Below are 13366 nucleotides of genomic sequence, written 5' to 3'. Positions count from 1 at the left end.
GAGGATGAAGATATGGAGTGAATGAAGAGGAAGAGGAGTACTTGTATTTATAGTTTAAATCCTGCCGACAGACCGAGGAAATTCCGATGGAATTCCGACGGAAAATGCTAGTTCGTCGGAATTTCCTCGTAATTTTGTAAAATCCCCCAACGGCTCTCCAACGGCTATAATATTTCCTCGGAATTCATCGGTTTTTTCCGAGGAACACATATTTCCTCGGAATTTCCTCGGAATATTCCGACGGAATGATGTTTCCTCGGAATTCCGTCGGTATATTCCGAGGAAATTCCGAGGAAACACGAAATTTGGTTTCCTCGGAATTTCCTCGGAAATTCCTCGGAATATTCCGAAGATTTCATTTTCCGTCGGAATGTCCCTCATAATATAGCTGTTTTCTTGTAGTGTATAAGCGACGTTGCTTAAATTTTACGGATCTGATCAATAACTTCATTGCTTTCGATTAATATCTCCATACAAGCCATCCAGATCATAAATTATAGGCAATAACATATTTGAATTTCATCATGTGCAAGTACACCTTTTTCTTTTAATCTACTTACTATGAAGTATGAAGATCTAACATAATTGTCTAAAGGAAAGACTTAGTATACAACGTGAAACAGAGATAAAAAAAAAATACTCAATTTGCTACTAATCAGAGGATTTGTTCCACCAGAAGCTAATCGAAAAACTCATTGTTGAGGACCGTACATAGTGCCACCATTTGGGAGGGATGTACATCATTTCGCCTTCCTCTAAGATACAATGCACAAACTCTAGCTTCACCGCCTTTGGGAACTCGGTCTTGCCAATGTTGTCAAGATCAACCTTCAACCGAAATTTGAAACCACACGGTTTTGGACAGAAATGATCGAGTCTCGACTCTGCTTCCGGTTAGGATAAGTCAACTTATCTGGCTAGAGTTTCAAAGCATTGACTCAGAGTAAGGGTAAAGACCGTTGGACACGGGTTCAAGATGGTCCTTGATGTCCCTCAATGACGTACGAGTTAAGTAGTTTTCAAGAAATATATGGATACTTCATTTGGTGAAGTATACAAACCATGTAACCATGTCGGCCATGTTGGACTCCAGGCTCAAGTTGAGCATTGCCCTTTCATTCTACAACTCTCCATAATATCTAAAAGCACATCATTTATGAGCATAGTGAGTACAAAAAAAGCTTTCACACATTGAAAAGAATACATAGGAGATTACATCGGTGAGATAGCTAGTGGGGTGGTAACCTAAAACTTTTGGACTTTATCTGCAACTTGTTAAATCTAACTTTTGTCGTTTTTTCTTCCATCAAGTCTCCAAATCAACAGTACTGCATCCAACTGAAATCCAAAAATAGTCAAGAGATTTCAAGAACGCGAACAAGAAGAGGGAAAACGCAGTTTGACCAGGTTAAAAAACAAACAAATCAGTTTAGACTGAAGTGTTACTACAAAACCTGAACAAAGATAAAAAAAAACAAATCAGTTCACTTTCTTATGTGTGTCATTCTTTTGAATAAAAGCTTTAGTTCACTTTCTGTGTTTCGTTTAATTTTAGGATATTTTGGGATTATGAAGAAGGCCACTCGAAAAGAAAGCATATTAAATTGAACACTGCTGTTTGGTTCGTCTCTAACAAACGTATTGGAAAACGTGATAATAATTAATCGAGAACCTGGAAAACTTATTTAAAATGTTTTATTACACTTTGAGAGTACAATTTGTCCTAATCGATAATAGTTGTCGATTACGTAAGCATATTTACAAAATGCGTGCGTTTTATTTTTTCCACCAGCTTGTAGTAGGGATGGCAATTGATGTACTGGACCGCGAGCCTGGGTTTGTAAGAGCTTGGTCTGGGGCGGGTTTGGGCCGAGAAATCTATAACCCGCAAAATAGCGGGCCTTGCGGGATGGGGTTTGGTTGGTACCGGACTCGATGCGGGACGGCCCACTGCGAACCGCGGGATGCCCTAGATCCCGCTTGCCTTTCGTCATTTGCGATTCTGCCTCTTCACCTGAAAAAACAAAAAAAATAAAAAATAAACAGAGAAAGCGACGACGATGTAGTTCACCGCGTGAAGAAATTGAGCTCCGACGACGGCCGTTCGATGTCCGGTGCTGACCACATAGTCTTCGATCTTCAGCAGAGAAAGCTCCAACAAAGTCGATTCTTCTTCTTCGATGTCTCTTCATGAGCTTCTAATCTTCACAGTTCGGCCATGCATCTACTGATGTACAACTTGTAAGCTTCTTCTTCTTATCTTCACAGATCGGACATTACACGATTGTTTGTTTTTTAACAACTTGATTTTGATTTTGATTTTGATCAATCTAGTGAATCACCTGAGCTTCTCTTCCTTGTCGTTCCACCACCGAAGCCTCTCTTTGTCTTCGTTCCATCACTTGAGCTCCGACGATGGTTCCATCACCTGAGCTCCGACGCCGGCGGTTCTTACTCATGGGCTTCCAAACTCTACACATCGAACATGCAAGCATAAGTTATGTATATCAGACAAAAAAATAAGTTTTTTTTAACTTAAATCTTAGCTCTAATTCTTGTATTTTTTCCAGGTTGTTAGCTAAATTAGTAAAGCGTTATGTTAAATCCATGTAATAAGAAGACCAACAAGATCCGAAATGTACTAATCTAGCTTAGCGATATGCAGTTTGTGTTATGTCTTTGATTCATTGTCTGTTTGTGTCTTCAGCGATATGTAGTTTGTGGTTTATGCTTGAGACATTGGAGTTTAGGCGATATGTAGTTTGTGCTTTGTGCTTGAGACATTAGAGTTTAGCGATCTGTAGTTTGTGCTTTGTGCTTGAGACATTAGAGTTTAGCGATCTGTAGTTTGTGCTTTGTGCTTGAGACGAGACTAGTGTCTTACTGTCTTCTGTTGCATTGTAGTCTCATGTGTTATCTCTGATATCTATTTTCTTTTTGCTTGTGTCACGCGTATGAATATGTGTTGCTTCGAGCTCTTGGAGTGATGGTGACCAAGGAGGCGTCAACACGTCAGCCTACCATTTATATGAGCAGCTTTAGGACCTCAGGTTAGTCTTGGTTCTCGGTTTGAGTCGAATTTAGTTGATGTTTTGCTTAGAACTCCCTGGGTTGATAGGAGAACTCGCTGAATTGATTGGAGAACTGGCTGTATAGATAGGATAACTTATTGCCTTGCTTGTCTTGCTTGTATAGATAGGATAACTCATTTCCTTGCTAGTCTTGCTTGTATAGATAGGAGAACTCATTGCCTTGCTAGCAATCTTGCTTGTCTTGCTTAAAACTCATTGTCTCGCTGTCTTTCTTAGAACTTGATATGTTGTCTCGAGCTTGCTGTCTTTCTTTGAACTTGATATGTTGTCTTTGCTTGTTGTTTGAGAATGTTAATGCTGCTTGTCCTCAAGCACGTTTAAAATTTTCTTTTTAAGTAACTAATTTTTCAAAATTTAATTAAAAATATTAACAAATTTTAAAAAACCCTACCTCCACTTAGTCACGTATTAAGTCACGAGCCGTAACTTAAACAATTATCTAAAAAACAAGCAACAACCAAAACGTGAGAAACCATGGGATCCAGAGACGACTCAGAAGAGCAGTTCACTTTGGATACTGCTACTCGCCACCAGCTACCTGTGACTTGGGGACTCAACAACTCATGGCCAGACTTGATGCAGAAGAAGAGATTGGTGATCTGAGAGCTGATGGTGCTAATGATGGAAAGAAGCAAGCACGGAAAAGAAAGCTCATTAGTGTGGTCGATTCAGAAGAAGAATCTGATGTTACCCCCAACCTGATCGAGCAAGCCTCGCAGACAAACAACTTATGGAACAGCCACGCGGAAGCCCATGTTACAATCCACTCTGGATGGTGGTAGTGGCTCGTCCGCACGGGCTTGTAGTCAGAAGAATGTTCCGTTGAAAGCCGTGATTAGGGGAGGAAGAAGAAAGGCATCAACTCAGGCCCTGTCTAGTGAGGCGCGAAAAAAGAAGGGGTCCTCTAGTCGGTCGCAGAAGAATAAGAAGAAGATTGAAGAGGAGATACCGGATTTTGATGATGATTTGGAAGAAGTTGAGTTGGACGAGGCTGAAATCGATTTGGAAGACATGGAGAATAGGCAAAGGTCAGACGTCTGGAAGGATTTCACTGTGGTTGAAAAAACCAGTGGAGATTTGAAAGCTGTATGCAATCATTGCAAGAATGAGTATGCGTGGTATTCTCACTCGCATGGAACAAGTGGGTTGAGGAGGCATCGAACGAGATGTAAAATGTATCCAAGGAATGGAGGAAGGCAGCAACAACTCAATACCGAGGGGAAAGTAGTATCTCGCAAGTATGATCATATTGTGTTTAGGCAGTTGGTCGCAAAGACAATTGTCCAGCATGATCTACCATACTCGTACGTAGAGTATGAAAGAGTGAGAGAGACATGGAAGTATTTGAATGTTGATGTTCAATTCATCTGTCGAAACACGGCGAAATCAGATGTGTATCGATTGTATGAAAGCGAGAGAGATACACTGAAATGGGAATTAGCGAGTCTTCCTGGACGAGTCTCCTTCACTTCCGACTTGTGGACGTCACTGAAACGTGAAGGGTACATGTGTGTGACAGCACATTACATTGATCGGAATTGGAAGTTGAACAGCAAGATCCTGTCATTTAGTGCTCTACCACCACCACATAACGGTATGAGTGTTGCGGTTCACCTTCTTGAGTCGCTGAAAGAGTGGGGTCTCGACAAGAAGGTGTTCTTTATCACATTAGATAATGCTTCAAGTAATGACTCGATGCAAGACATAGTCAGATCGCAGCTGTTGCTAAATGATGATTTGTTATGTGGAGGAGAATTGAGGTATGGATAATGAATATATATATTTAAAGAATAATTATATTAAAAATAAAAGAGAAATAACGTATTCCCTCCGTTCCCGAAAATAAGTTTTAGATTTTTTACTTGTTCCACGAAGATAGATTTTCTATAAGTTTAAGGTACTTTTTATAATTTTAAGAAACATTAAATGAAAATATTTGATTGGATTAAATATCATTAGTGAAAAGTTATTGGAAAGTGTATAATAAAGTAAAAGAAAAATTAAATTATAAATATTTATTGAATTAGTAATAATCGTTATTAACAATTTAGAAAATCTTACTTTTAGAAACAGAAGAAGTAAAATAGTTTCCCGGCAATTAATACTGCATGTTAAAAAAAGAATTAAATTCATACCGCGTAAATTAAAAAAAGAACAGAGAGAATACAAAAGTGACCCCAAATGAGGGGCAATACAGAAATAATTTATTTGGGAAATTATTTAATAATAATAAATAAATGCTCTCTTGTAAAGAAATAAAATGAAATATATACATATATTCAACTCTGTCTGTATCTCCATGATCTACAGAGAGACCACTCAAAATTAACAACAAAGTCGCTTTCTCCCCCCCAACGTGATATTTCCTCCCCTTTTCTTCTCCTTCTTCGTCTCTCTCGTCCCTAACTTGAATCAGGGTTTTATGATTTTCTCTATCCTTTTCCCGTAAAACCAAGAGAGGATAAAGGCAGAGACTTTTTTAAAAAAAAATCATTTCTACTGAACTGCTTGTTTAAATCTCCAGGTAACTACTCTCTCTCTCTCTCTTCTCCAATTGATTATTGTTAGTTTGTTACTAAAGATGAAAGATCATAGATAGATTCTTTCACAGGGGGAGTTTTGGTAGATCTACAATAGAAAGTTTCAATCTTTTTTGATTTCCGATTATACCCTCTTCAGAAAATGAATCCTTTCTATTTTTGGGTTTAGGGTTTGATTGATCCTCGTTCTTACAGGTTTTAATCGGTTCTGGTCTTAAGAGCCATCACGATGATGTTTAACGAGATGGGTATGTGCGGGAACATGGACTTCTTCGGAGAACTCGACTTCTGTCCTCCTCCTCCACAGCCTGAACCTGTTACTGAGGAAGACTACACTGATGAAGAGATCGATGTTGATGAGCTCGAGAGGAGGATGTGGAGAGACAAGATGCGCCTCAAGCGTCTCAAGGAGCAGAAAGACAAGAGCAGAGAAGGAGCCGTCGACGCTGCTAAGCAGAGACAGTCCTCTCAGGAGCAAGCCAGGAGGAAGAAGATGTCCAGAGCACAGGACGGGATCTTGAAGTACATGTTGAAGATGATGGAAGTCTGCAAAGCTCAAGGCTTTGTCTACGGGATCATCCCTGAGAACGGGAAGCCTGTGACTGGGGCATCTGATAATCTCAGGGAGTGGTGGAAAGATAAAGTTAGGTTCGATCGTAACGGTCCTGCCGCTATAAGCAAGTACCAAGCTGAGAACAGTGTCCAGGGCGTTTGTGAAGGTGGTAGTAGCTTGATTGGACCTACTCCGCATTCTTTGCAAGAGCTTCAGGACACGACTCTGGGGTCTCTTTTGTCGGCGTTGATGCAGCATTGTGATCCTCCTCAGAGACGGTTTCCTTTGGAGAAAGGCGTGCCTCCTCCGTGGTGGCCTAACGGTGAAGAAGAGTGGTGGTGTCAGCTTGGTTTGCCTAAGGGTCAAGGCCCTGCTCCTTACAAGAAGCCTCATGATCTGAAGAAGGCGTGGAAAGTGGGTGTGTTGACTGCTGTTATCAAGCATATGTTTCCTGATGTTGCGAAGATCCGGAAGCTTGTGAGGCAGTCTAAATGTTTGCAGGATAAGATGACTGCTAAAGAGAGTGCTACTTGGCTTTCTATTGTAAACCAGGAAGAGTCCTTGGCTCGGGAGCTTTATCCCGAGTCGTGTCCTCCTTCTTTATCAGGTGGAAGTTGCTCCCTTTTGATGAATGATTGTAGTCAGTATGATGTTGAAGGTGTTGAGAAGGAGAGTCTTTATAAAGTGGAAGAGCTCAAGCCTGTAAAGGAAGAAGTCCCAACGGAGTTCAGTAGAAAGAGGAAGCCAAGTAGAGATCTGAACACTATAATGGTGGACAGAGCAGCTTTCACCTGTGAGAATCCTGGGTGTGTCCATAGCGACATCAGCAGGGGGTTTCTGGATAGGAGCTCAAGAGACAACCATCAGTTGGTTTGTCCACACCGAGACACTTGCGTACCGTCTAGGTTCCATCTCAATGAAGTTAAGCCTGTCGTTGGATATTCTCAGCCAAGGCAACCAGTGAACTCGCTGGCTCAACCAATTGACTTAACTGGTATTGGAGTTCCTGAAGATGGACAGAAGATGATCTCTGAGCTCATGTCCATGTACGACAGAAACGTTCATAGCAGCCAAACTTCTATGGTCATGGAGAATCAGAGCGTGTCACTGCTTCAACCAACGGTCCAGAATCATCAGGAACATCTTCAGTTCCAAGGAAACGTGGTGGAAGGTAGTTTCTTTGAAGATTTAAACATCCCAAACAGAGCTAATAACAGTAACCAAACGTTTTTCCAAGGGAACAACTTTGAAGCTGCGCTTAACAACAGTAGCAGCAACGGGTTTCAGGTTGTGTATGATGCTCCACCGTTTGACATGGCCTCATTCGATTACAGAGGTGATATGTCAATGGTAGGTGTAGTAGGAACGATGGATGGTATGCAGCAGAAGCAGCAAGATGTATCCACATGGTTCTAAGTCTTGGTAGTAAATTTTAATCTTCTGTTTATTTTTTGTCTTTCGTGTTCTTACATCTACCATGTAATATTTTTCTGGGTTGTCTCTATGTCTCCTCACTTGTTATGAGTCTGTAAGACTGTTACTGTCTATGTCGGTTATGGGCTGGTGAGTCTCCCTCATCATCATCAGCTTCTTTTACATTTACACACCCCATGCTTGGGGATGAACATAAGTTTGTATATTACATATGATTTGTAATTTCTCTTAATTACTCTCTTTGTTTTGTTTATTTTTAGTCAGTTCTTTGTTATCTCACGGTAAACTCTTCAAAGATTATTTGTAGCAGATAATTGTTCATTTTAAGAAATGATATTAATGATTGGACTTGGAACCGAACGTGTTTGTCGCAAGTGGCTATTTGATGTTAGAGCATGGGGTCAGCGCTTTTAATACTATAGACCAGCGATCGAACACGCACATACACATATCACCAAACCAAACCAAAGAAAACAAGAATCATTGTCGATAAAAGGTATTCTTAAATACCTTGTTTTTTTCCTAGTTTGACAATATTTCTGTCTTGGTCTATCTATTCCAATTCTTGGTTATGTTTTGATTAACCTTTGTTAAGCACTTAATGATTAAAAACTTGGATGTGTTGCACGCAAATCATTTTGAAGTTTGGCCCAGTGGATTAATTTATTTCTTAAAAGAGAATGATATTAGAAACTGTGATTGGTATTGATCGTGTTTGTTGTAAGTGGCTTTAACGGGTTTCAGTGCACAATCCAACCGGCGAAGGATCACACACACACACCCATAAGAAAAACAGTTTCTCTAGACTCCAGATGTATTCTTATATAACTTTATTTCATGGTTAATTCAATGTTTTGTGTTATTCCAACGGCAACCATTTGATGACTGAACAGTTTGATGTGTTACACGCGAACCGCTTTGAAGTTTTGGTATGGTAGATTGTTGCAAGTGCCTCCCTTGGTAGTAGCATCGGCCAGTGCTCTTGTTGACCAGCGATCAAGCGTGGGCATAGGCCATCTGAATCCAAACAAAACAAGGTTATCAAAACTGATTTAACCAATGCTCTGCTATATATATTTATATGACATCAACATCATAGTTACACTCAATTTTCTTACTGAATATAAACCATCTGAGTCCACGCTCGTTAATATCCAGAAAAATCGATTTGGATTCCTCCATCTTCTCGCTTGGTCCGTAACAAACACACTAAATTGACTAGCATTAATATTGTTCGAAAAGATTAGAAGATTTTTCACTTTGGAATTTACTTTTTTTAAGACTATTTTTCTATTAAGTTTCTTAATTCATTATCATATTCTAACTGAAGAATTCGCCAAATAAAAAAAACAATTTTCTCTCAATACCAATGTGGTTTTGCAAATACTATATGCAACTGCAACAACTCGAACGCAAACAAAAAAAAACAATTACACTGCATTGGTTTAAAGAAAAATGCCTCTTTTTAGTAAAAAGTACAAAGTCATACTCTTTTTTTTTTGTCAAAAGTCATACTCATATTCATTTCACAGTTATAAGTTATAACTTATAATACTATATTTTTATTTGAATACATTTATTTCTATATACATAACCCGAATTTATTTATTTTTTGCCCAAAGAAATAATTTCGGTTAATGTATATAGAAAAAAAATGTAGTCAAATAAAAATATTATTAAAAAAACCGGGTTACATATATAGAAATAAATGTAGTCGAATAGAAATAGTGTTATAACTGTAAAATAAATATGAGTATGACTTTGTACTTTTACTAAAAAGGGGCATTTCTTTAAACTTGGACTTTGTACTTTTATCTACCAAAATTTATGATGTAAATCTTATCATTGTAATATTAACCGTACAAACCCAATTGAACTTTCATTTTAGAAGTGAGAAGAAAAGGAAAATCACTGCAATATCATGTATCTGTAGAAAGTAATTTTGAATTTCTTTATATCAAAAAAGTAATATGATTTTCTTAGTTAGTATACCAAATTTAAGTTAATATGTATACCAAATTCTTTTGGACAAAACATACATACCAAATTTAAAAATGATTTATGACCGTTGGAAAAAAATGACTTATGACCAATAATGAATTTATCTTTATGTACAAGTAATATATTATAAAAATGAAACCTGATAAAGAAGATGAACCCAATGATATTTTGTGTAAATTTGTGTGCTAATACTTTCGATATGTTATATAGCATTCATATTTTATGAAAATTCTGTTATTTTTCAAATGATATTTTTGTGGTATGATAAAAAGCTGCAAATTCATTTAACATTATACTCCCTCCGTTCCTTAATGATGAACTTGTTAGAAAAAAAGTTTATTTCACAAAGATGTATTTTTGTGTTTTTTATGAAAAAATTGTAAACTTCAAGAAAATTAATTGACTTTATTGAATTATTATTGGTTAAAAATTATTGAAAATTAAAAATTACAGAAAACGATACATTTATTATGGTAGTTTAATGTGTTTTCTTAGTATGTGTGAAATATTAAAAAGTCTATCTTCGTGGAACGGAGAAATATATATTTTTTTAACACTGATTTATTATGATATTACAATTATATATTTTAAAATAACTATATTTCAATAGAATTTTCTTTAAGCTCCAAAGTTTAGCTTTCCTCTCACAAAGCTTAATCAGAGACATAGACATTCCTAAATAACAATCATCTTCTCTCTCTCTCTCTTTAATTTTTAATCAAATACAAATACAACACCAAATCACCAATTAACTCCTCTTGGACCTCCTCTCTTCCTCCTTCCTGAACTTTATCCCACAAGCATTGCATAAAGTCTGAACACACGTTTACCAATCAACATCCATTTAGTTTAAGTTTGAGCAGCGTAATTAATCATTTATCACTAATTAAAAGCTGATTAATTACTGAAACTAATTAATGAACTTACCTTGGGACCAAGAGGACCCCTCCGCCACATAGGAGTGTCAATCGCGTTGCAATTCAAGTTCGTACATTTCCTCATCCAGCCAATCCTTCCACCACAACAGCCGCCGCAGCCGCGACGCTGTTTAGCGTTTGCGTCTGCGTTTGCGTTCAGAGCGTTTCCAGTCGCCAAAGAGCTACGAACTGCTCTCCTAGCAGGGACATCGATCAGAACATAATCACTCCTCGTAGGAGTCGCCGGCGTCGGCGCCGGAGAAGAATAGGGAGACGGTTGTATCGGAAAAGGAGTGAAGTTCAAGGTCTCACGGATGCCGGCGAAGTGGTTGAAGACTAAATTGTAATATCTCATATTGACGTCGATGTGACGTTCGTGATTCTCACCACCGGCGTCGTTGTCTCGGCGGCCATCGTCGATGTTGATCCCCTGTTTTGGTTTAATTTAAACTTTAACTAATTAGCATTTAATTGTATGCAATAACTGTCAATATGTAGCGCCGTTATAAAGGTAAGTAATTAATTTAATATTTGTTCAATGGAGTAGTAAATAATTAGCTGTAAAAAAAGATGATGATAAGGATTTTTGTTCCTTTCAGAGATTAATTAATTTAATATTGGTTCAGTTAATTTGAACTAAAAAACCTTTGAGAAAGATAAACATGAAAAAAAAAAATCAGTCATGCATTTTTCCACAATTGTTATGAAGTTAATCAATAGAAGAGATGGTGATTGTCTGGTGTCAATGGATCTCTAGAATTAATTCATATTTATGCATGCCCATATCAATCAATAATGGTGAGAGAAAAGAAGTTATTTATGAAATAAAACCTGATTAGTGGTAGGAGTGTCTAAGCTCAGATGTGTCTCAATAGCAGGACTTGGCAGACCCAACCTCAGTGTTAAATCCAATTCCTTCTCCATTCTTTTTCTATAGAAAGTTTGAAGAAAAAAACAAATTGATAAAATACATTAATTGTTAGTAAAATATTCATATGAATTTACAATTTAGAAAAGCACAAGCATAATTAAACACATGAAAATGGGCATGGACGATGTGTGTTCAAACACTTACAGAGATGATTATGCAAATTGATCCACAAGTTTAAGTCTTAAGTTTCTCAGATCTGAAAGTAATCGATCCACTAATCTTGTTGAGATCGTGTGTTACTTTGGTGTAATTATATATACACAGAGAAATATATGTGCGTTACATGCATATATACGCACGTATTTAGAGAGCAACAATAAGGCATGAGAAATGTGATTATCGACAATTCATTATTACTACATGACAAAATAATTCGAAATAAAGACGTTAAATATAGAAAAAACGGTAAACTTCTTTAAGACCAGCCATGGAATTAACATGAGAAGACTGAAGAAAAGATCAGAACTTTACACCCTTATATATATATTAACAAAAACTTTCTAGTTAATTTGATGAGATGGAATGGATTGATTTATAAATCTGATAGGATTTTATCGCAAATGGAATTTACCTTAATCCCTTCGTTCCTTATAACAAAATATTTTTTATAACTTTAAATATTTTTTTTCAAAAAGTTCTCTCAACTCTATATTTATATACATTTTAATTTATTAATTTTTTGTTTGAATTAACCATGGCGACCGAGTTCAACCGACTATAACGTGGTCGTCGCTCATTAGTATATTTTATATTTTTACTAAAACTACTTTTAGGCTCGAAGGAAAGGAAATATTTGTGGCATTTTAGTGAGCTTGAATGATTCTAATATGGAAAGTTCTTGTCAAACAATAAAATCCTCACATTTGACAAGAATTTATGTTAAGAGTCATTCACGTTCACAAAATATCACATACTTTCTGCTTTTATTTCTAATCCAAAATGAACTTTTGAATATTGATCTCTATATTTATTCTGAACAACAAATTTAATAGATTTAAATCGTTGCTTTATTAGAAATATGATTTTGTATCAGTTCTACGTGTCTTGCTCTAATAGTTTTAGTAAAAATGTAAAATAGATGAAAGAGCGACGACCAAAAACAAATTAAAATGTATAGAAAAGATATAAATTGATAAAGAATTCAAAAGAAAATATATAATGTATAAAATGATTTATGATCCATTGTAAAAGTAACTTTTCAAATCTATGAATCAATCCAATTTTTTTTTTGTAATCAACTTATACAAATCTTGATCCATGTGAACGACAAAAAATGGTTGCTTCCTAACACTCTGTACTATGCTATCCGCTTTCGTATTTTGCGTCATTGGTACATAGATAATCTCTGATCGAAAGAAATTTTATTTCAGGACTTTAATATCTTCCAAATAACTTGCAAAAGCTAGTCATTCTTCCGGTTTCGAAACAATCTTCACCAATTGAGAACAATCCGTTGAAAACTAACCTGAAATTGACGTAAGTTTCTCATACATTCCATTGCCAGAGTAACGCTTCCATCTCCGCATGCAGAGGAAAGAGAGACTACCGCGAACATTCTTCGCCTCCATCATCCCATCAAATCCTTCTAAAGTACTAAGCCAACCCTGTCTGGAAAAAATATTGTTTTCTTTCCAGGAACCATCTGTGAAACACCATCTTCTTGAAATTGACGGTAGAGTCATAATCTCTATGTGGTACTCTCTTATGTTCATTAAATATTTGTGCCTCATTCCAAAGTATTGATTTTGTTTCTGTTAATTTAAGTGTATCTCTAGGGTCAATATCCGGATTACTAGAAACTTTATTATTCTTTTATTTCCAAATGTACCATAATATCCATGCAAATTGATGATTATCCATCTGCGGGAAAACTCTCCAGAATAAATGATCCATATTTG

General features: G+C 36.8%; 2 protein-coding genes across 2 annotated transcripts; one reads left to right on the top strand and one right to left on the bottom strand.

The window, feature by feature from the left end:
- Positions 1–5379: 5379 nt before the first annotated feature.
- Positions 5380–7872, top strand: LOC106335417 (protein ETHYLENE INSENSITIVE 3-like). Its single transcript, XM_013773940.1, has 2 exons — positions 5380–5616; positions 5828–7872. Exon 2 carries the CDS (start codon positions 5862–5864, stop codon positions 7599–7601), a length of 1740 nt encoding a protein of 579 aa, XP_013629394.1. The 5' UTR covers positions 5380–5616; positions 5828–5861; the 3' UTR covers positions 7602–7872.
- A 2379-nt stretch (positions 7873–10251) lies between these two features.
- Positions 10252–11687, bottom strand: LOC106334074 (GATA transcription factor 29-like). Its single transcript, XM_013772429.1, has 4 exons — positions 11613–11687; positions 11369–11468; positions 10548–10967; positions 10252–10434 (listed from the first exon to the last, which is right to left on the bottom strand). Exons 2-4 carry the CDS (start codon positions 11459–11461, stop codon positions 10369–10371), a joined length of 579 nt encoding a protein of 192 aa, XP_013627883.1. The 5' UTR covers positions 11462–11468; positions 11613–11687; the 3' UTR covers positions 10252–10368.
- Between the last annotated feature and the right edge of the window lie 1679 nt (positions 11688–13366).

This window comes from Brassica oleracea, chromosome C3 (genome assembly GCF_000695525.1).
Source record: "Brassica oleracea var. oleracea cultivar TO1000 chromosome C3, BOL, whole genome shotgun sequence".
Taxonomy (NCBI): domain Eukaryota; kingdom Viridiplantae; phylum Streptophyta; class Magnoliopsida; order Brassicales; family Brassicaceae; genus Brassica; species Brassica oleracea.
The sequence above is the reverse complement of the archived record's forward strand: the minus strand, read 5'-3'. Positions and strand labels throughout refer to the sequence as shown.